Below are 23,811 nucleotides of genomic sequence, written 5' to 3' on the forward strand. Positions count from 1 at the left end.
AGTGGGCTGAATGGGAATGCACAGTTGAATGCTGGCTGCTATGATAAGCTAAAATGTTACACTATATAAAACATTCTTCCTCTCACATTATTATGAAAGAAAAAGCACTGCTCCTGGTATCAGAACCCAAGGTAGTAAACAGGTCTATGGACTAAATTAGATTCCACAAGGAGATGTCATACTTTAATCTTATTTATCAAAACTAGAAAACTAGTTTATTTACACATAACTTAGGAAAAAGTAGCCAATTATGAGCAAGAAAGTTTTTCAAACCATATATCAGATAAGGGTCTTTAAATATTAAGTTTTAAGTATATAATTTCAAATTCAAAGGGAAAGAGTGAACTAAATTCCTTATCACTTTTATGTCAACTAACTACAGATTACCTTAGCATAAACTTTAAGAACTTTTTATATAGTATAAGAATATAAACAGTGCTTCTAACTATAAGTCAGTTCATATATCAATAAAAATAGTTCTATCAAACTGCCTTCCTTCCCCTCTAGTTAGTTTGAATTGGTGAGATTTCTCAGTAGTCAATCAATATTTAACAGTTTCAAACATTAAAAGTCTAGAGAATGCTGAAAATAATCTAAATAGCCATTGTTTAAATGACTGACTGAACCTCGGTGAAGGCATTGACGTGGATAAGGAAGCACTGAATGCACTTGGAGAGAAACTGGAATTTGCAAATTTGCATGAATCTGAGAGGGACAGCCAAGTTGATTCACAGAGCAGCCAATGCCCTGAGCCAGGTTGCCTTTGATATGTGAATTATATAAACATCCTTCTGCTAATTCTTAAATACTGTAAGAACCTACATGACCTGTTCACTTTATTCTGCAAATGATCAGATCTTCAATAAGCTAGAAAAGAAAATGTAATTCTTAACCAATATGTCAACTATGACAGGGCTGCTGAGTTTTAAATAAAACATTTCCAAGAAGGATGAGAATGATCACTTGACCAGTAGATAAATAATATTTAAGACAGAATGAAAGTTTTGTCAAGACCCATGGAATAGGGAAGTGGGAGATTCAAGATCTGATATGGTATTGTTTGTATTTTAGAAGCTAAAGTCCAGATTTGTGACATTTTTGTGGTGAAATTATTGTAACAAAGGGGCTATGAAGCAAATAACATAAAAGATTTGCTGTAATTAGGAAGGAAGATCAAAATTAAAAACTGCTATTCTGAAATAATTTATAATTTCACTCCAAATTTTTAAATATTTAAATTATTTCAGTCATTATACATACTCTGAAAACAAGTTGTTATTCTGTGCCACGGATTTCCTTTAGTAGCAAAACAAGAGACTCGATGGTCTTAATATCAACATTTTTACAATGCAAGTGCATTTAACAGAGTTATCCAGCCCTAATATCCCAAAGCTAAACTAGCTGAATGCTATGACTCTTGTAGAAGGCCACTTGGCCAAAACAGTCTGTCCTGTGTCACAAGCCACTCTTGAGACACAGATGTCAAGAGATGTTGAACCACACACCTCTGTCCAAACTTCTTGTTAAAATAGCTGTAAAGAATTCATTTTATAATATATCAAATTCAAAACATTCCAGATTGAAGTGGGTTTTGTTTTGCTTTTTTGTGTGTGTGTGTGTGTGACAGAGACAGAAAGAGTGAGAGAGAGGGACAGAGAGAGACAGACAGACTGGAAGGGAGAGAGATGAGAAGCATCAATTCTTCGATGCAGCATCTTAGTTGTTCACTGATTGCTTTCTCACATGTACTCTGATGGGGTGGAGGGGGCTACAACAGAGCAAGTGACTGCTTGCTCAAGCCAATGACCTTGGGCTCAAGCCCATGACCACAGACTCATGTCTATGATCCCATGCTCAAGCCAGCAACCCCATGCTCAAGCTGGTGAGTCCGTGCTCAAGCCGGAAACCTCAGAGTTTCGAATGTGGCCCCTCCATGTCCCATTCCGACGCCTATCCACTGCACCACTGCCTAGTCAGTCATGTTTTTGTTTTTTTAAAGAATGTATTCCTGTGGTGGTGCAGTGGATAGAGCATCGGACTGGGATGCAGAGGACCCAGATTCGAGACCCCAAGGTCGCCAGCTTGAGTGCGGGCTCATCTGGTTTGAGGAAAAGCCCACCAGCTTGAACCCAAGGTCGCTGGTTCCAGCCAGGGGTTACTCGGTCTGCTGAAGGCCCACGGTCAAGGCACATATGAGAAAGCAATCAATGAACAACTAAGGTGTTGCAATGTGCAATGAAAAACTAATGATTGATGCTTCTTATCTCTCTCCGTCCCTGTCTGTCTGTCCCTGTCTGTCCCTCTCTCTGACTGTCTCTGTAAAAAAAAAAAAAAAGAATGTATTCCAGCCTGACCTGTGGTGGCACAGTAGATAAAGCATCAACCTGGAAAGCTGAGGTCACCAGCTGATGCTTCCTGCTCCTTACCCACCTTCTTTCTCCCTCTCTCTCCTCTCTCTAAAATCAATTTTTAAAAAAATCTTAAAAAAAAATAATCTGTGGGTCAAGCAGACATCAAGAATGTGTTCAAATATCTTACCATATGGGGAAAAAAAGGTGCTTTTTCTCATTACCCAAAAAGTACTTTACAGTCTACTAAACATAGAAAACTTAATTTGGCCCCTAGAAAGAAAAAAAAATGCTGACCATCTGACTTTAACATGAAGTTTTTCAATACTCACATCCCAAACTAATTTTGGAATTAGATTTCTGGACTCATATTTATGACTTCCACACAAAAACAAAATTCTAAGAAATAAGTTGCTCAGCAAGTACAATTTTCTGAAAAGCTCTATAATCTGGTTAAATAAGTAACACTTCCTACCTGTTTCTCCTGAAGTTCAAATATACATAAAACAAACTCCTGGAACAGTACACATAAACACGTTTCCATTTACAGTACAATGTGACAGAGAACTTTATTGAGACAATGTTTTACATTTTCTCCCTTGCTGTCAAAATTTATTCAGGTTTGTACTAGAGAAATATTTAAGTGCTCCTTTTCCAAGTCCTTCTTGACTTTATTAAAATTCAGAGCAAGTCTAACAATGCATTCATTATGCCAAGAGCGCCACAACAGTTCACTTATTTTCCAAACGCTTTAGAAAATCCATTTAACACATTTTTGTTGCTTTTATGTGCGTACAATTGCTTCAAAATTATCTTGTCAAAAGGGGGTCTGGAGGAACAACAACTTCTATAGAAAAGCATGCTCGATCCCTGATCAGGGCACATACAAGAAGCGACCAATGAACACACAACTTAAGCAGAACAACAATTCGCTCGCTCTGTCCTTCTAAAATCAAGCAATTAAAAAGGGGGGGTGGGGAGGAAAGGGAAGACATGTAAGAAGCAGGTAGTTCCCATCTTCCCAGCATTTCAACCCACAGAACAAGGAAAAGTCATCTAGTATCCCCAGTTGAGCTCCTAAAAATAATAGTTTTTGCAGTTAATTTCAACTGGCTTAATAGTAACTTCCCACTGCTCACAGATACAGTAAGTGGGTTTTATTTTTATATTCTAAGAACCTTATTCACTTACTACATTTGATAGCATTAAGGAAATAAAATGTAAAAGTACATTAGTCAATTATATACCTTCTATCAGAACCAAAAACAAATAGCCTCAAAAGAAGAGAGTCTTTTTATTTTTGTTTTCCCTCTATTTTCTAATTTTTCTATATTTAATGTGTTGTATTTGTAGGGTTTTTTAAATAAGCACACCTTCATGATTAGGTGTTTCAAATATATTCATTCATTCATTTAACTTGACATATATATTTAAATATTAACTACATGTCCATGTTGTGGCAGATTCTGTGGGGAGGGCACATACATTTGGGGTCTCAAATAAGGTACAGGTTTTTTTTGTTGTTTTTTTTTTTACAGGGACAGAGAGAGAGTCAGAGAAGGACAGACAGACAGGAACGGAGAGAGATGAGAAGTATCAATCATCAGTTTTTCGTTTTGACACCTTAGTTGTTCATTGATTGCTTTCTCATATGTGCCTTGACCGCGGACCTTCAGCAGACTGAGTAACCAGCGACTTTTGGGTTCAAGCTGGTGAGCTTTTTGCTCAAACCAGATGAACCCGCGCTCAAGCTGGCAACCTTGGGGTCTCGAACCTGGGTCCTTCCGCATCCCAGTCTGATGCTCTATCTACTGCGCCACCGCCTGGTCAGGCTAAGGTAGAGTTTTTAATGTGTATACTTCATATAAGAAAAATGAACACCAGTCAAGGAAATGATCAGCTGACAAGACTTTTTATGTAAACTGTCTGGGGTACACATCAGCTGGAAGGGAGAAGACATTTCCACCACCAGAGCCAGATGTTTGCCTCCGTCCAGGTGGCTTTAGTGAGCAAGATCTCATCACTGGCAGTGAGGAGGAGTACAGAGAGACACAGAAAAGATTCTAAAATCAGTCACCAAACAGAGAGAAAAGGCACTGGCCCATTTAGAGTTGTATTATCGGGTAGAAATTAAATCTAAAGAAATAGCATTTCTATTAAAGAAGCTCACGGTATCAAAGAAAGAATAGGAAAAAATACTGTATTTCCATTTTCTATTAGAAATATCCTCTGATCATTATTATGCCATGTGTTAAAAGAGCCTCAGAGAAAGTCATCTATATTTGACTTTATAAAATATTTATAATCATAATAGAATCTCAAATAAAAATAGAATACATTTTGAAAATAGAAACATAATGGTCCACTTCACTCCCTAAGTGCAGCAAAGAGGAAGCCTGTCCTCACCACGTCTCCAAGACCACCGCTGCAGGCCTCTGGTGTCTGACAAACGCCCTGGTACAGGTGTTCTGCCTTGTAATCTGATGACAAAATACTTATAAGAATAGACAGATTGTGCCAGTTAGGGTGTATATCTTAACCAGACATCCTGAATTCCAAAGCTCCTGCTGTCCACCCTCTCCTCCCTCTGAATCTGTGAAAGCAGCAGGGCAGCCTTCAGTTCACTAAGAACCCCTACAGCTCCTTGCAGGAGGCTCAACAAACAGTTACATCCGGCGCCCACTGCGGGCCAGGCGCGACGGGGCACACAGATGAGTAAGCTCCTCCCTGCTCATGAGGAGCTTACAGTCTGATGATGCTCTGGGTTCCTAACCTCAGGAAAATGCACATAGAATTTCAGACTCCCAGAAGCCCTTCCATTCACAGACCCTCTCGAGATCCATGAATCCCAGATTAAAACTCAATTCAGAGTAAAACACGCACGAAGGAGTCCAGGGAAGGTTCTTTACACATGAACAGCTGCTTTATACTAAACAATGACAGAGTGTCAGGGCATACACTGACATGATCGCACAGCCTCCACAGCAATGACAGGTAGAGTGGTGGAGGCAGCAAAGTGGGTCTTGAAAAATATATATATGCTGACCTTGAGAATTACTTGAACTAAAATAGGCTGTCTGTTAGTCCAATTAGGTGTGCACTTCATACTCCAACCCGCAGTACAGGTGCTGGGACCTCAGCTTCTTATCTTAGTTAAAAATGAAAGTAGAGAAATAACCATTTTTGAAACTACAGAGAATAAAGAAACAAGGCCAGATTTCATCATCCGGGGTCAGCCACTTCACTGATGTTCTAAACAGATGGAAAGTCACTCATCATGGTCCTGGTCTCAGAGAGAAAAAGGAGAGAAAGGTACACACAGGGAGCTCAGGGAGGTGAGCTTCTATCTGGTTTACGTTACCTCTGCATCGTATCTGACTGCAGCAGAGAACAACGAAAAGGCATTCTCCACAGTGATTCCTCGCTTGATAATGTGCTGACAAAGTTTTTTCAGTCTGTTTTCACAGTAAGATGTCGCCAAATCCAAAAGACCTAAAGGTTAAGAGTGGAAGTTTTAATGAAGTTTATGGTAATTCATACATATTTCATTTTGGTGAAGAGTTATGCAGGGAAACCAGCAGAGATTTCTTAGTGCCTGACAGAGTTTTAGGAAACAGGGTCTCCTTGTTATTCCCCACATCCCCGACCTCCCAACCACACCTCCCCCGTACTCACTTGATATAATTTCTTCTATGGCACTAAGGATGGGGGGAAAATGACATTTCCCCCCTCATTTTGTTTCCAACATGGCATGCTAAATCCATTATCAAACTATATTTCAGTATTAAAAAGTTAAAATAAGTCCACAGTCATAAGCTGTGTTCATAATTATTAACCATAACTACACAATACTATTTTTAAAGATGTTTGCTTCAAATATTTTTTTAAATCATACAAAAGCCAATAAACCTGAAACTTTTCATATTTCGATACTCTAAGATGAGAAGATACATTTCTGACCATGTGACACGGCCAGTCCCCATGTGGCTGAGGTACCTATGGCATCTTCAGGCGGCAGGTCAACCATGTCCGTGTAGAGGAACTGGAGAAAAGCTCTGTACACAGGGTAAGAAAACTGGTCTATTTCTATCACTTCCTTCATGTCCTCATTCCAGTAAGACTGGAACATGGATCGAAAGTGCTCACACCTAAAACAGAACAGCAAACAGCACCTAATTCAGTTGATGCAATCAGCTGGGTATTACAAGTATCTTTATCTACTATATTTGGGCTTGCACACACTAGGACCGTGAATCTTTACCTAACACCCTAAAAAACCATTCCACGTGCAAGGATTTTTATATTTGCCTTTTACGTACACTCACTTTCATTTCAGATGAGTACCTCCTATGAGATATTAATCCTTTGAGTAGTGAGTTTTTTGTTAACCCTCTGAGTGAGGACGTGTATGAACATTCGTACTACTCCAAGGGTTAAGAATTACATGCAGAGACCAGCAGCACCTAGCACTGTTTCCATTCAACAGGCCCCAGGCAGAAAGACTTTTTTGCTCACTTGTTTTTTAAAAGATGCACAGAAATGCATTTTAAACAATGAAATTAAAGAAAATTTGGAAATGTGAGTTCAAACTTATCACTATCAAGCAACACATTTAAATGATTAATTTCTTATTTATGTCATCAGCATATACTTAAAACTGTTTTAAATGTTAACTGGATTTCAGTTAAACTGATCACTGTTCCATTACCTTACATGACAATTTTCCTCCTTTTTCTGACTCATCTGCAAAACGGCCATCATTCCTACTTTGTCCCTTTGCTTTGCTCTGTTCCCTTTCCTCTCCTTCCAAGCCTGTTTCCAATTTATTTATAAAACACATTCACTAGGACAGTCGTGTACTTCAAGAAAACCTAAGTGAATCTTTTTGTATCATATTAACATGTACAAATCTACCTGTATGAGGAACGGATTTCTGAATATTAGATTTTCTTAAAGGATAACATTTACAGTTTAAAAATATCATCTTTTCAAATCCTTTTAAAATGAGGTACGGTATAAACAAACACAAAATATTTTCAAAATCCATTTAGAACCCATAAGAATGGCTCTATTTACCTAAGAAACTATTTCATCTGAGAAGTTAAAGAAACGAATATCTAAGCAAGGAATAACCCATAAAATGGGTCAGAAAACCACACAAGGAAGGAACAGACTGGTTGTCCACAGCTTCACAAACAGAAGCACTTCCAGTTCATCTTCCAATTAATATTTTGGTGCAGATATTTATTCCCTTAAGTAACAAATGACATATGGTTTTTAATTCCCTTAAACATGTTATTTTGTAAATAGGCTTTTAACTACATTTACAAAAAGATTTGTCAATGGCCAGTTTAATTCTCAGTGGTCTGAGTTTACGTGCTCTTTCTCTGTAACGGCAGCCACAGTGAGCAACACCCAAGTAGTTACCAATAAATACAAACTTCCCACACATCTATACAAAGAACTCCTGACATATAGCTACAGAATATTTCTTTAATTAGTAATTAGATGTCCCTTGGCCCAGAATACCAGCATTCCTGACAAAAACAGTTTTCTACTTTAGAAAAATTAATCTTTAATTAAGAGCAAGAGGAGGCACGTACACACTCTTCCCTGGCAATCTTCTGTGGGGTTTCTGACCATGGAAATAAGTTTTTTGATGGGAGTAAATATTCACAAGATCCTTCCTTTAACTACAGTATAGACAAATACACTACTATATCTGCTTTTTCTATAAGGCCTATGTGTGTGCAAGTACACACGTGTGTGCAAAACTCTTCAATAATGAGTGGATTGATACTATCTGAAAATATTAAGTTATGTCATTCTCTCTACTGCCGAGGCCATTTCTTATCAGTCTCCATTTTATGGAATAACAAAGGAAAGATATTACAAAAAGAAAGTGAGGTTATCGGTGTCTATCTCAAAGCCAATGCAAAAATACCTGATTTTCAAAACAGCTTTATGGACATGGATATATTTCCCATCAATTCTAAACTTTAGGTCAGCAGTTTCTGGACTATCAAATTCTTTCTTCAGGGACTCTGCAACTGTTAAAACGTCTTCATGCTCTGAAGGCAACAAACACATTATTAAATCAGAAAGCTCAGGAAACAAACTTAACATTTGATAGACTTCAAAAAGATAATCATGATGGCCCTGGCTGGTTTGCTCAGCGGTAGAGCTTCAGCCCAGAGTCTGGAAGTCCCGGGTTCGATTCCCGGCCAAGGCACACAGGAGAAGCGCACATCTGCTTCTCTACCCTTCCCCCACTCCTTCCTCTCTGTCTCGCTCTTCCCCTCCCGCAGCCAAGGCTCCATTGGAGCAAAGTTGGCCTGGGCGCTGAGGATGGCTTCATGGCCTCCGCCTCAGGCGCTAGAATGGCTCCGGCCTCAATGGAGCAATGTCCCAGATGGGCAGCGTATCACCCCATGGTGGGCATGCCAGGTGGATTCTGGTCAGGCACATGCAGGAGCCTGTCTTCTGACTGCCTCCCCGCTTCTAACTTCAGGAAAATACCCCCCCCAAAAAAATCATTAGCATGGTAGATAATTCCATTAGATTTTTTTTTCAAAAAGAGTTCATGCCCTACTTGACAAATCAATTTCACAGTAGTAAGATAAGTATACTGAGTATATAAATTACCAAAACAATACATATTTAGAAAGGCCAAATACCTGTCTTACATACTAAGTTAGTCATTACAAATAAGTATTTTCTTAAAAACAAAAGATTTATAGATAGTCCATAATTATACAAGGGTGGGCAAAAGTAGGTTCAGAGTTGTTCATATTGAAAAAGACATGCAGATTATAATTTTTATGTATGTGAATTTCACCTCAATGAAAATGAAAACACTTATGGGGGAGAAAATAAATAATCTATAACATATTAATAAATTGTATTATGTAAATCTAATTTGGGGAAAGATGTTAAATTTAATGAAGAATAACACATGCAGAACTTAAGGGAGCCCACAACCAGCAACCAGTCAGGACAGTGGTCAGCTGGCAGGCCCGCTCTTCCCGCTCTTCCCAGGTGGGACCGCCCCGAGCTCCCTCACCCACGGACAGGAGGCGCCAGGAGACGGCGGGCGTGGCAAAGCAGGCGAACACGTCGTCCGTGCAGGAGAGGTGGGTGAGGTGAGGCAGGCTCACCGACTGGCCCCGGCACTGGCCCCACATGTACACGTGCCCGCCCTGCGTCCTGGCAGCCGAGGTGTGGGCGGAGTGGCAGGCTGCGATCTCTACTACCCTGAAACATTTTAAGAAAAATGGAGGTGTCACTTCAGTATTACAGAAGCCCACAATACTCACACAAGGCTAATAAAAAGTTCATGCTTGGAACACCTCAAAGAACAACTCAAGATAGAAGGACAGTAGCTATCATGTCCTACAGACGAAACCAGACAGAGCAAGACCACTGTGCTGCTCCCTCCTGTCTGCCCCACTTCTCATCCGAACCACTTTCTGAGTTAAGAGAAAACTGTTGAGGAAAACTTGGAAAAAGGGATTAGAAACTAAAGCAAATGAGGAAAGTGGATGCCGACAAAATCTCCTGACAGTTTTGGAAGCTTACGCCATAGCAAAAAAAAAATACTGTCTTCAATATATCATTTCCTTACAAACACAACTTTTCCTCTCACCCCTACCAGAGGTAAGAACGCTCATTAGGCTGATGAGCGCCGGCCTAGGGGTCATAACCTCTGAACACAAGCCAAATGGACATCAAGCTAAAGCAACTACATTTCTCAGTCTACTCCTTAGCCAAGGTCCCAGAATCAGAAGTCAGCATTCTGAAATCCAGTAGGTAAGACCTCACAATATGGCTGAACAAACATTAGCACCTATTGTAGTTATACACATTAAATCAAATCAATATTTAAACAGATAATATCCTTTTAGGGGCAGATTTTATTTATTTAGAAATTGTTTTAGTTGGCTCAAAGGAAAAGTTTGATCTTTAACATGGTGACAGACCCTACCACAACTCTGAATTTCGACATGCTGATCAACCCTATTTTATTTCTCTACTAAATGGATAACAAGAAGTCTGTAGGAATTATACCAAAATATATACATTAAGTTTTTTTCATGCTTGCTGACCCCCGGGAGTGAGTTTATTTTCAAAAAATGAAATTAGTTCCAGTTACAGTTTTATTAACTTAAAATCATGTTTGTTTGATAACCAATTTATGGAAACAAGAAGAACATACATTTGCTTTTTTTTAATGTTGCCTTACACACATACGATCTTACTTTGGACAGTCAGGAGGCACGAGGACGTGCATGAACACTCGTACTACTCAGAGGGCTAATGCCTATCAATCAGGTGGTTATTTCAGAAAGCTGCTTAAGAATCATATCAACTTCCTGTTCATTCTAGCTGATACTTAAACTCTCTTCAAAATGGGAATGTTAATAAACAAGAGTTACAAAGCCAAACACCCCAGCTCCAGAACACACAGTCCCAAGTCTACAATGCACACACAATCCCAAGACACGGCACAGCTCAGTTACCTTTCTTTCTCCACCATGATGTGCGCTGGGCTTAGCAGGTTATTTTTATTGCCAGTTCCCAGCTGCCCATACGTGTTAGCTCCCCAGGCATAGAGCAAGCCCTCATCTGTTAGTGCTAGAGTGTGTGCATAGCCGCAGACAATCTGCAAGTAAACGTAGATGGTTACCACAAACAGGGAAACGAAGGGTGGGGAAAACGTCTACTCAAAGATTACAGCCAGCTTCTGCAGAATGCCAGTCCATCACCAGGCTAACCTTCTCTAAAACATTAAAAAGCATTCGAAAAACCTCAACCTGAGACTACAGAATTTTTCCCATCGCTTTTTTTACTTGTCAAGATTGGTGTGCGACCACCATGTATTCCTTCTCATCATCAGAACTTAGGGAGGATATAATAGTAAATGAGAAAGATGAAGGTACTGGGTATTGTTTGAAAAGATTCAGTGAAGAGTAGTACATCTTCAACATTCCTGCAGGTCAGAGCAGGGCAGAGGGACGGGACAGCAGCAAGGAGCCCACCCCACGTACCTGGTTCACACACACGTGGTGCAAAGCTGCCACTCTCACCGGGGTCAGCTGATTGATGTTGTTTCCCAAGCCCAGCTGACCATTGCCATTGTAACCCCAGCCATACACCTTAGAGAGAAAAGGGGAGAGAACAGGCTTTTAAAAGTAGTAGTAAAAGGGAATAACAGATAAATCAGTTACAGTTTTTTCACTTTGAACACCCATATTCTACTCTATGTGATCCTACACTGACCTCCAAATAGATGTTTTAGGGATGGGGAATGAACAGAATTTGGCATCAGTTCCTACTCCATAACTTGCTAGTTAGATAGCCTTGGGGGTGAGTCGCTAATTGTTGCTTTACACACGAAGAAGCTGAGGCTCATAAACAATAACTAAGCACCTACAACATGTCAGGACATTGTGAAAGGTGGTAGGGATACATCCTTAAATCACAGTTTAACAGTTTAACATTATATACATAATCAAGGCACTGTGGGAACAAAGAAAGGATTTGGCAAAAGAAAGAAAGTGAAGGAAGACTTTTCAGGAAGCAGAGACTTGGGCAGGGCTGAAGGACGGGAGAAGGTGAAGGCACTCTGGGTACAGGGCAGAGAATGTGCTAGAGGCAGACTCAGAAGACAAATAGGTGGGCCTGGCTGGACTCATATGGCAAAATGGAAGGAGAAAAGATTAGAAGGAAAAGTAAGTGCCAAAACACATACGAGGGAAAGTGAAATGCTTCTATAGGCCTTTCACTGAAATACCTCATAAAAAGAAATTAAGAAGCATAAATTTTCATTTTGAAAAGCTCACACTGGCAACAACATGAAGGGTGACTGGAGTGCGTATGAGAGGCAGGAAGACCATTCAGTGGATAAATTCATCTCTCATCAGCAAACAGGTGAACTCTGAGACCAAGGCAGTGGCAGTGGGACCAACCAGGACAGAGGGATTGGTTAGGAAACAAGTGAAAGAGGGACACGTGACGGAACGTGGTGACCCCTTGGCTATCTGGAGTGAAAGGGGAGTCATCAGTCATCAGCTGAAAGCAGCAGGGCTGGGCACAGATCTGACCAGAGTGGTACAAGCTTCAAACAGCCAGTGCGGACAGAGGAGACACAACTGTCCAGGAACAGATAAGGCATCTAGCTCACATTAGAAACCCAAGCTGTGCAGTGGCACCACACCTCAGGGCAATGCAGGGCAAAAAGGAATTGGTAGGGGCTTTTCAGGGCAATGTGACCGAGGGGAAGAGGGGACACGGACTTTTGAGTACAAGGAACAGATGGTTAAAAGCACTTTCAATACCAGAAATGCAACAGGTTTGAACTATGTGGAGAGAAATTTGGCAATAGACATCAGAATTTTTAATGGCATACTTCCTGACCCAGCAATCCTATTTCTGAAAACTTAGTCTATAGAAATCCTGGCCTAAGTGTACAAAGATACACATACACACAGAGAAACACAGAATATCAGTGCAACATTGTTTATATTATATGTTTATATTAGCAAAATATTAGAAACAACTGAAATGTCCACTGTAGAGCTCTCTGCACATTGGTCATCCCTTCAAGGAAAACTAAGCACCATTAGCATAAAGAAAGCAACTACAAATGGTCTGAGAACAGATTCAGGTAAAACACATGGTGTTTTGCAAGGAAGTTACAGAATAGCAGAGAAAGCAGTAGGCATAATAATCCCATTTTTTTTAAAAGGTAATTATATTCATCTATATATAATTGTTTATAGAGAAAAGTCTAAAAGGATATATAACAAAGTATTAACAATACTGGAGAAAAGGTATTTAATCACTTTTTATTTTATGTTTCACTTGTTTTCCCTTGTTAAAACACCCACATAATACTCATTTGAAATAAAATTCAGTTTTAAAAATTAGAGGGAAGTGAAGAATACTGGTGTGGAGGATGTCATACGACTATCCCAAGAAATTCTGAAGTCATCTAGGCTATCAGGATTGATTTAAAAAAAAAAAAAAAGATAAATAGGCCCTGGCCCATTGGTTCAGTGGTACAGCATCGGCCAGGGGTGTGGATGTCCCAGGTTCGATTCCTGGTCAGGACACATAGGAGAAGTGCCCATGTACTTCTCCACCCCTCCCCTTTCTCTCTCATTCTCTCTTCTCCTCCTGCAAACATGGCTTGATTGGTTCGAGGGAGTTGGCCTCAGGTGCTAAGGATAGCTCTGTGGCCTCTGCCACAGGCACTAAAACAATGGCTCTGTTGCTGAGCAAAGGAGCAATGGCCCCAGATAGGCACTGCACTGTCCCCTAGTGGGCTTGCCTGGTGGATCCTGGTCAGGGTGATGTGGGAGTCCATCTCTCTGCCTCCCCTCCTCTCTCGAAAATTAAAATTATAAAAAAGGTAAATAGGTGGGCACTATAGCACATCAAGGTATGATTCCACGCCCAAAGATGTACCTCTGGATAATCTGTGGGTACTAAGACATGCAAAGGTGCTAACAGGTACATTTAAGTAGATGATGCTGCAACCAGAATAATTTTCTAAAAATAACCATTTATTCAAAGATGACCATGGGAGAGGGCCACTGAAAGGTAGATCTTTTTAAAGTAGCTAACAACAATCAGGATACAAAATTTTGCTTTTGCAAGTTGCTTCTTCCTGTGAACAAACACTCCAGATACAGATTGGTAGTTCTACAGAGATATCATGCCCTTTGGAGTCACTACTTGTTTACAAACATCGTAAGCTAACTTCAAAGAGTGCACAGTAGATTTTTTTCATTGGAAGAATGAGATGTATCAAATTTTTTTATTAGTTATTTAAATCACAAAACAAATACCTATAAGCATTAAGGTACTTGAATCTTGCAAAAAATAAATTTAGACACATTAGAATCTTTACTTGCAGATAAATCTTGTAATTTAAAAATTCATACTGAGGAGCAAACATCCTCTGGTTACTCCTCAGTCAGTAACCAGTTACCTATCAATGGAGCTATCAAAACAAAGCACTTGTCCTTCCACGATCTAATATACACACTTCATGAAAAAGATGAGACTTCACTGAAAGAGGAGGTGGGAGGAGAAAGGGGAATGCGCAGGTAGCTCACCTCACCACTGTCCAGCACAGCCATGGACGAGGTCTGACCACAGGCAATGCCTACCACCTTCTTAATATGTAAACAGTTGGTGACTTTGCGAGGAGTTGGTTGGTTTGCCGTGGACCCTGAGCCCACCTGGCCACAGTTGTTATAGCCCCAAGCAAACACCTACACAAAAGAAGGGGTGAGGGAATAACCGTAAGGGTGAAAATTCTATACCAAACTATAATAATAGTCATAAAATAAGACTAAAAACACTTACACTTAATAGAGTACTTACAATGTGCTAAAGGACTCTACTTACCTTATTGCACGAACCTATTTAATCCTCATAGTAAGTACTCCTGTAGGGTGGGTGACCTAGGGGTAGAGACTATTATCATCCCCACTTTACATATGAAAGTGGAAACAGTGGGGTAAGTGACTCCAGCGGGGACTCTTCATCACTCTGCTGTGCTGCCTCCATAACTATGGTGGTTACATGCGCTTTCTAATTCGCATCGATAAGATGTGAAGTATATGCTAAGAAATATCACTGACACGAGAAACTCTACTGAACTCATTGGCTATAAATACTCTTTGTTTTTCATGGAAACCCTCTGAAACCAGACTCTATTTTTTCCCTGTCTCATCAATTACCAATACTGGACACTCATAACTTTTCCCAATGACTTAGGACCATCATAATCATAATTGTCAATTCTGGCCCTGTGTCATAACAAAGTAATGCTCACAAGTACTAAGGAGACATCTGTCCCTTCAGAAATGACACCAGGCTATTAGTCTGCTGTTGGTAACATTTCTCTGAGTTCTCATTTGCTGTCTGTCGGCTCCAAGCAGCTCCCAACCTCAACTGTGTCCTGCTTACTCCTCCTAGACCACAATCTCCCATAACCTGAAAACCAGATTTCCAAGGAAGAAAGACACAAATGGAGCCTAAACTAGTTAAAATCTAGTAACAAAGATGAAAAATAACCAAAAAAGTCGTCACTTCAAGTTAATTACTAACTGATTCTATCAAACAGAGTTGTGATCAGAGAGAATTAGGAGAAGGGGAATGTTGGCAGCACAGGAAATAACTTCTACACTAGAAGAACACTTCCTGGGAGCAAATTCACAGGAATAGTTAGTATAATAATGTGAATATTTAACACAATTATCCAAAGTAACATATGCTTAAGGTAAAAATTACCAGGAATCTAGACTGTACAAATAACAAATTCTAATTTCAATAATCTTTTTTCTGGCACTTCTCAAATATCCCCAGTTCTCTTGCAATGCACCTGCCTTTTATTTTAAAAATCAGGACCATAGTTTTACTAACCAAGACGCAGACTAGGACACAGCGGGCTCCGGGTACAGGCCTGCGTGCCAGCCTCGCTCCAGCACATCCCGGCCATGCACCCTGGATCTCTCTGAGCTCACTCGGCTTCTTCATGTACAACCCACCCTATTTAGTAAAATCACTGTAGCACCACTGAAGGACTCTAAACAGGGAACACTATAATCTAAGTTCTCTTTCAGAAGTCACAAGAGATGGAGAAGTGATAGTGGACAGGCAAACCAATTAACAAGCTATCGAATAAAAGAAATCATGGCGACAGTCCAGGCAGATGACAAGGCCTGACCTAAGTAAGGTTATGGATAGGGAGAGGAACAAAATGCTATCAGATTAGAAAACAGAGTCAATCAGATGTATATATAACCTTTCAGATCAGCATGGAACTTGCAGGTGAACAAATGGTCCAGTCCCTACTGGAATGTCAGTACAGTTTTTTCTATTGTTATTTACATTTACTGAAAAACAAAATACCCTTTAAAGAATGGGGTCATTAAAAAAATACAGAACACTGTCATACATATCTCATTGGAGGTTTCAGGAAACAGCAAGAGACTGAACTGAGTGGTCCTGATCACATAATACAGGACGTATTGGAAAAGGGTGTGTCCTACCATGTTTCTAGCTATGCACACGGGGCTCCTATGTTCAGAGGACACCACGTACAATACGGTCATTATTATTTTTTTTAAGTAAGACACTTTCACAATAATTAAAAGGTATAAACAACCCAAATATCCATTGACAGATAAATGAATAAACAAAATGTGGCACACACATACAATGAAATTCTAACACGTGCTACCACATGGATATATCTTGAAAATATTATGTTAAGTAAAACAAGGCAGTCACAAAAGGACAAATACTGTATGATTCAACTCACATGAGGCACTCAGAGTAGTCAAATCCATAGCTATAGAAAGTGCCTGCCAGGCTCAGGGAAGAGGAAGGAGAGTTAATGTTTAACAGGTACAAAGCTTCAGTTCAGCGAGATGAAAACAGCTCTGTGGATGGATGGTGGTGATGGTCACACAACAATGCGAATCGACTTAATGGCACCAAACCGTATGCTTAAAATGGTTAAGATGTTAAATTTTATATTATGTGTATTTTACTACAATTTAAAAATAAAGAATAAAAGCAAGGCACTTACCTCTCCATCAGCTGCCAGAGCCACTGAATGATGTGAGCCACAGGCTACTTCAACTACTTGCTTGATCAAGAGATTGGTACAGACTTGGATGGGAGCAATGCCTTGGTTGGTTGTCCCATTCCCCAGCTGGCTATATCCATTATGTCCCCAGGCATAAACAACTCCGTCTGTACAAGATGGCCACACACAAAGAATCAGTTCCAGGAAGAAATGGTAACCCCTGTACTTTCTTCCCCAAATTTTGCACAACTCACTCTCCAACCTTAATTTCTTTCACAGTATCCTTCCTCCCTATAAAACAACCACTGATGAGGGGTAGGGAAAGAGAGATGGATAAGAAAACAGGATAGAAAGACACAAAATCATTAAAGAAAGGACTTGGTACGAACAAAGAAGATCAGCGTTGTGGTCAGATATCAACTTACATATACAAAAATTAGGCCTTCTAAACACTTTGAATCATCTCAATAGTTCCTCTGTCAGGTACCAAGCAAAAGGCAAAAGACACAGGAAAGTTCAAAACTAACCTTTACCATCATTTTACCAAATACCAAGTCTCAGGGAACTCTTGGGGGGGGGGGGTGTCACTCACTACATACAGAGGAAAGAGGTGTACTTTTTGCATATACTACATACAAAAATCACAGGACTTCTCTCTAACAGACTACTGGTGTAAACATTGGCTGAATTTTTTTAATGGCTTTATCCTTTGGGATTCTGATAGCAGTCACTTTTCTGTATGCATCCTCTCTGGAAGGATCATTATTCTGTGCATTTCCTCCCACAGCATGCTGAGTATCGAGAACAGATATCCCAGAGTTACGCACTTTTCTTGTCTTTTCCATGGTAATAAAACATCCTGACTTTTTAGGGACAATCTAAATCTGCCAACAACAATACTCAGGAGAGACAGCAGATCCAAGTGTTATTGTCAGGCTGCTGCCTCATTGACAAGCATCCCCAAGCACTGAAGGGACAGGTACTCATAGTTACATAGGTTTCTGGTTATCTACTCTAGCATGACTATAGCCCAACAAAATCAGGGTTCCCTGATCTAGAGAGCCTCTGACATGGGTCTCACAGGAAGTTTTCCCTATTATAGAAATTGTGACAGAAATCATAAATGGGAAATTTTATCCTAACAAGAATAAGGCTCAGAACTGAAAAAAAGAGTATAAAACCTAAAAAAATTATCCACAATATTATGTTAAAGTTATATCAGGTGATAGAAATGTTCAAACCTAAAAGATAAAAAACTAGACATGAACAGATAGAAATATATACCTGTTCTTGGACAGTAAAACTCAATATCATAAAGATATTAGTTATTCCTTTGTAAATTTAAAAATGTAAAATAATGGTAGCAAAGCCCTGGCTGGGTAGCTCAGTTGGTTAGAGTATCATCCCATACACCAAGGTTGTGAGCTCGATTCCCAGTCAGAGAACATGCAAGAGTCAACCAATGAATGCATGAATAAGTAGAACAACAAATCAATGTCTCTTTCTCTCTCCTTTCCACTCTAATTATCAATAAAAAATTTAAAAAATTTTTTTTAAGTTTCTAAAACTAAGATTAATACTAGGACATGCACAGAGATGAATCAATGGAATGAAATTGAAAGTCTAGAAATAAACCAATTGTATATGGAAATAAAAGCTACGTCAGTTGGGGTATAATAAACTTTTTACAAATTGGACTAATTAAATTGGACAGTCACACTGAAAAATTAGGCTCATTCCTCACACCATGTAATATAACTTCCCAATAAATAAAAAATTTTAATGTAGAAAGATAAAACTATACAGTAATTAGGCCCTGGCCAGTTGGCTCAGTGGTAGAGCATCGGCCTGGCATGCAGGAGTCCCGGGTTCGATTCCCGGCCAGGGCACACAGGAGAAGCGCCCATCTGCTTCTCCACCCCTCCCCCTCTCCTTCCTCTCTGTCTCTCTCTTCCCCTCCCACAGCCAAGGCTCCATTGGAGCAAAGTTGGCCCGGGCACTGGGGATGGCTCTGTGGCCTCTGCCTGAGGCGCTAGAATGGCTCTGGAGGCAACAGAGCAACGGCCCAGATGGGCAGAGGATCGCCCCCTGGTGGGCGTGCCGGGTGGATCCCGGTCGGGCGCATGCGGGAGTCTGTCTGACTGCCTCCCCATTTCCAACTTTGGAAAAATACAAAAAAAAAAAAAAAAAGAAAACAAAACAAAACCCCAACTATACAGTAACTAGAAGGGAAAATATCAGTAAATTCCTCCATAACCTGGGAGTAAGGAAAATTTTTCTATTACACAAAATCCAGAAGCAATAAAGAGTGATAAATCTAGCTGTATTTTTTTTTTTTTTGTATTTTTCTGAAGTTGGAAACGGGGAGGCAGTCAGACAGACTCCCGCATGCGCCTAAGCATGCGCCTAAGCATGCGCCTAACCGGGATCCACCCAGCATGCCCACCAGGGGGCGGTGCTCCGCCCATCTGGGGTGTTGCTCTGTTGCATCCAGAGCCACTCTAGCGCCTGAGGCAGAGGCCACAGAGCCATCCCCAGCGCCCGGGCCAACTTTGCTCCAATGGAGCCTTGGCTGTGGGAGGGGAAGAGAGAGACAGAGAGGAAGGAGAGGGGGAGGGTGGAGAAGCAGATGGGCGCTTCTCCTGTGTGCCCTGGCCGGGAATTGAACCCGGGACTCTTGCACGCCAGGCCGACGCTCTACCACTGAGCCAACAGGCCAGGGCCTAGCTGTATTTTTTAAAATCCGTTACATGGAAAAAATACCATGAGCAAAAAATACTAATATTGAGAAAAAAATATTTGCAATTTATATTACTAAGAGATAATCTCTAACATAAAAAGAGCTTTTGAAAATACAAAAGAAGCCCTGGCCGGTTGGCTCAGCGGTAGAGCGTCGGCCTAGCGTGCGGAGGACCCGGGTTCGATTCCCGGCCAGGGCACATAGGAGAAGCGCCCATTTGCTTCTCCACCCCTCCGCCGCGCTTTCCTCTCTGTCTCTCTCTTCCCCTCCCGCAGCCAAGGCTCCATTGGAGCAAAGATGGCCCGGGCGCTGGGCATGGCTCTGTGGCCTCTGCCTCAGGCGCTAGAGTGGCTCTGGTCGCAATATGGTGACGCCCAGGATGGGCAGAGCATCGCCCCCTGGGGGGCAGAGCACCGCCCCTGGTGGGCGTGCGGGGTGGATCCCGGTCGGGCGCATGCGGGAGTCTGTCTGACTGTCTCTCCCTGTTTCCAGCTTCAGAAAAATGAAAAAAAAAAAAAAAAAAAAGAAAAGAAAATACAAAAGAAAACAACCAAGAACCCTACAGAAAAACGAATTGATGATTCACAATGAAAGAAATGGAAGTGGGTTTTAACTATATGAAAAGATGTTCAACCTCACTCATAAGGAAAAAAATGCAAGTAACAGAAGACTGGACTCCCACTAACCAAGACTGACCTCTACTGCCACTGCCGAATTCCCACTGCGCCATAACAGAACCAAGCAGAGTCCCTGATACAACACCACCCATCAAGGTGACCTATTTGGTAACAATATAGTTCCAAAGGGACCCATTCAATCCTGGAAGGCGTAGCCACTCATACTGACAAGAATCAACATATAACCTGGATACGAATTTCCTGTGCCCAGGGCCTCAGCCAGAAGAACCACTCCCCGAGGACTTACAGGTATTTCACCCACTGACACAGGATTCCACAAAACATCTCATCAGACAAAGGGACTGACTCACTTTATAGCAAAACAGGTGCAGCAGTGCTCACTGTCCTATCATACACTGCAGCACCCAAAAGCTGCCAGCTGGAGGGAACAATAACAAGCAGGCCTGGCACCCTGATGACACGTGCCCATTAGTGACACTAAGCAGAAATGTGAAGCAGCCATGGCTATAGTACAGCACGAGCAGGGCTCGTACTCCTTAGAGATGAGAGCTGAAGTCACACAATCAGGTAAGCCACCAGGTGCTAGCCAAATGTGAAGATAATTCGTTAAAAAATTTTTATTTATCGATTGAATTTGAGAGAGAGAGAGAGAGAGAGAACACAGGAGAGAGAGAAACATCGTTTTGCTGTTCCACTCATTTATGAACTTACTCTTTAAAACAGCATATATTCATCTTTCTTCCCTTTTTACTTTATGAAACACAGGGACTGTTAACTCCTTCATGAGATGGCTCTTAGTCCCAATTCCTGGAGCAACCTAATCCAACTGGACAGCAGCATCCACTTGCCATACTGTCTCTACCAGACTGAGGATGACTTCAGAACACTTGCAGATTAGGAGATGAACAAAATTACACAAGATGTGACAGCAAAACAATACCCAGCAAAAAGGGAGAGCGGGGAGTGGGGAAGGGAGGGAGCAGAGGGAGGCAGAGAAGCATCCCGGGAATCTCTGAGCTTCAAGGAAACTCACTGTGTAGCCTTCACAGAATGGACACTGAGTTACAGAAGTGACCAGAAAAAATTAATTAACCTAATTTCATGTTGCTTCAGAAGACAAAGAAAGTCACAAGTCCTAATCTATGTATGTGAAGTGCTAATACCAAATGAATATTGATCCTCAGAGCTCTCATGAAGGACTAGATGCTCAATTTATAACATGGCATTAATTAAAATATTCCTAAAACACCTTTTAGAAATACCATATAGGCCAATAAAGAATGGAGAATTGAACACGTTTTCATCTTCACTCACTCTTCAAATCCTACTGAAATGATAGTAAGGGTATAGAAGGCATGCACACTCAAGGACAAGAACAATAAAAAAGAAAACACAACAATAGAGATGTCAACAAAATTTTGGGAAAGCGATGGGTGTAATAAGTAACATAGCAGACCAGAGAAGATGACACCCACATCAGCAAAAGGGGCAGCCAATTCCAGCCCTGGGATCTCACCCAGGCCAGAGACCGCCTGAGATACAACGGCAGGTGCAGCTGAAAACAGAAGCAGTCAGACCCCACTCCTCATCCTCTTCCTATGTGGCCAGGCAACTAGCCCTCCCCAACCTGGGAAAACAGCGAGAGACGCACAGCATGTACTTGCTATGACTTTCTCATAGCAATGGCACCTCAGCCCAACTTTTCTCTCTGCCCAAACCTGCTTCCCTCCATTCCCCCACATAAGACAACAAATAAATAAGGCAGAAGGCTCTGGGAAGTTAATCTAAAGGGGCTCTAAAGACAAAAATGAGGCACTGTAGTGAGAAAAGATAAACTTAAAGTCCCCATACTAAATACTGAGGTCCCTGCTCTTTGCTCAGCATCTAGAAAGTTGGCAAAAACAAAACAAAAACATATTCCACATCAGGAAACTGGAAGATTCTACCCTACAGTGCAATTGGGACCATCCTGGATGAAGCTATTATCTCCCGAAAGTAAAGATCAGTATTTGGCAAGTCACCCATGAACATAGAACTCCTAACATGTATATTAGCACCTGGCTCTTCTTATCTGTAAACAGGTAGCCAAGGATCATCAAACCTTTAAAGCAAGTCTCTAACTTAAAAGTCAGAGACCAGCCCTGGCTGGTTGGCTCAGTGGTAGAGCGTCGGCCTGGTGTGCAGAAGTCTCGGGTTCGATTCCCGGCCAGGGCACACAGGAGAAGTGCCCATCTGCATCAATTCTCCACCCCTCCCCCTCTCCTTCCTCTCTGTCTCTCTCTTCCCCTCCCACAGCCAAGGCTCCATTGGAGCAAAGATTGCCCAGGCGCTGGGGATGGCTCCTTGGCCTCTGCCCCAGGCGCTAGAGTGGCTCTGGTCGCGGCAGAGCGTCGCCCCGGAGGGGCAGAGCATCGCCCCCTGGTGGGCAGAGCGTTGCCCCTAGTGGGCGTGCCAGGTAGATCCCGGTCGGGCGCATGTGGGAGTCTGTCTGACTGTCTCTCCCTGTTTCCAGCTTCAGAAAAATACAAAAAAAAAAAAGTCAGAGACCAGCCTGATCAGGCAGTGGTGCAGTGGATAGAGCGTTGGAACTGCGACACAGAGGACCCAGGTTCCAAACCCCAAGGTCACCAGCTTGAGTGTGGGCTCACCAGTCTGAGTGCAGGGTCACTGGTTTGAACACAGGATCATAGACATGACTTGAGCCCAAGGTTGCTGGCTTGAGCAAGGGGTCACTCGCTCTGCCGTAGCCCTCCACTTGAGTCACATATGAGAAAGCAATCAATGAACAACTAAGATGCCACAACGAAGAATTGATGCTTCTTATCTCTCTCCTTTCCTGTCAGTCTGTTCCTATCTGTCTCTGTCTCTGTTATAAAAAAAAAAGTCAGAGACCAGGCCCTGACCAGTGGCTCAGTGGTTAGAGCATCAACCCAGCATATGGATGTCCAGGGTTCAATTACAGGTCAGAGCACATCAGAGAAGTCACAATCTACTTCTTTTCTAGCCCTTCTCCCCCTTCTATCCTTCTTCCTCTCCCATAGTCGGTGGTTTGATTGGTTTAAGCACAGCCCTGGGTACTGAGGATAGCTCTGGGAGCATGACAGCCTCAGTGCTAAAAATAGCTCGGTAATCGAACATTGGCCCAAGATGGGGTTACCAGGTAGATCACAGTCAGGGCACATGCAGGAGTCTGCCTCACTATCTCCCCTCCTCTGACCTCAAATAAATAAATAAATAAATAAATAAATAAATAAATAAGATGTCTCAGGCCAAAACAAAGAGAAATAAGAAACTAGGGAGGTAAATAAAGAAACAATGCAGAGAACAGAAAATAATTTTTAAATAACCTATAAATATTACAGCCTCAAAGAAAAGATACTGAATCCATGAAACAAGAATAAGAGGCTCTAGAACAGAACATTTAGAGAATGAGAAAGAGAACTTGGGAATGTAACAGCAGAAATATTAGTTTGACAT

At 41.4% G+C, this 23,811-nt stretch overlaps 1 protein-coding gene across 6 annotated transcripts in view; it reads right to left on the reverse strand.

Moving 5' to 3' along the window:
- The window catches only part of RCBTB1 (RCC1 and BTB domain containing protein 1), a 48,989-nt gene that overhangs the window by 3,843 nt on the left and 21,335 nt on the right, over positions 1–23,811 (reverse strand). For all 6 annotated transcript variants that reach the window (XM_066380911.1, XM_066380912.1, XM_066380914.1 and 3 more), the window contains exons 4-11: positions 16,957–17,123; positions 14,471–14,629; positions 11,396–11,503; positions 10,868–11,010; positions 9,412–9,602; positions 8,293–8,419; positions 6,345–6,496; positions 5,710–5,840 (exon numbers count right to left, since the gene is read on the reverse strand). In XM_066380911.1, coding sequence (XP_066237008.1) covers positions 5,710–5,840; positions 6,345–6,496; positions 8,293–8,419; positions 9,412–9,602; positions 10,868–11,010; positions 11,396–11,503; positions 14,471–14,629; positions 16,957–17,123 — 1,178 coding nt within the window. The remainder of the gene's footprint in view (positions 1–5,709; positions 5,841–6,344; positions 6,497–8,292; positions 8,420–9,411; positions 9,603–10,867; positions 11,011–11,395; positions 11,504–14,470; positions 14,630–16,956; positions 17,124–23,811) is intronic.

The sequence above is a fragment of the Saccopteryx leptura genome, chromosome 4 (genome assembly GCF_036850995.1).
Source record: "Saccopteryx leptura isolate mSacLep1 chromosome 4, mSacLep1_pri_phased_curated, whole genome shotgun sequence".
Lineage (NCBI taxonomy): Eukaryota > Metazoa > Chordata > Mammalia > Chiroptera > Emballonuridae > Saccopteryx > Saccopteryx leptura.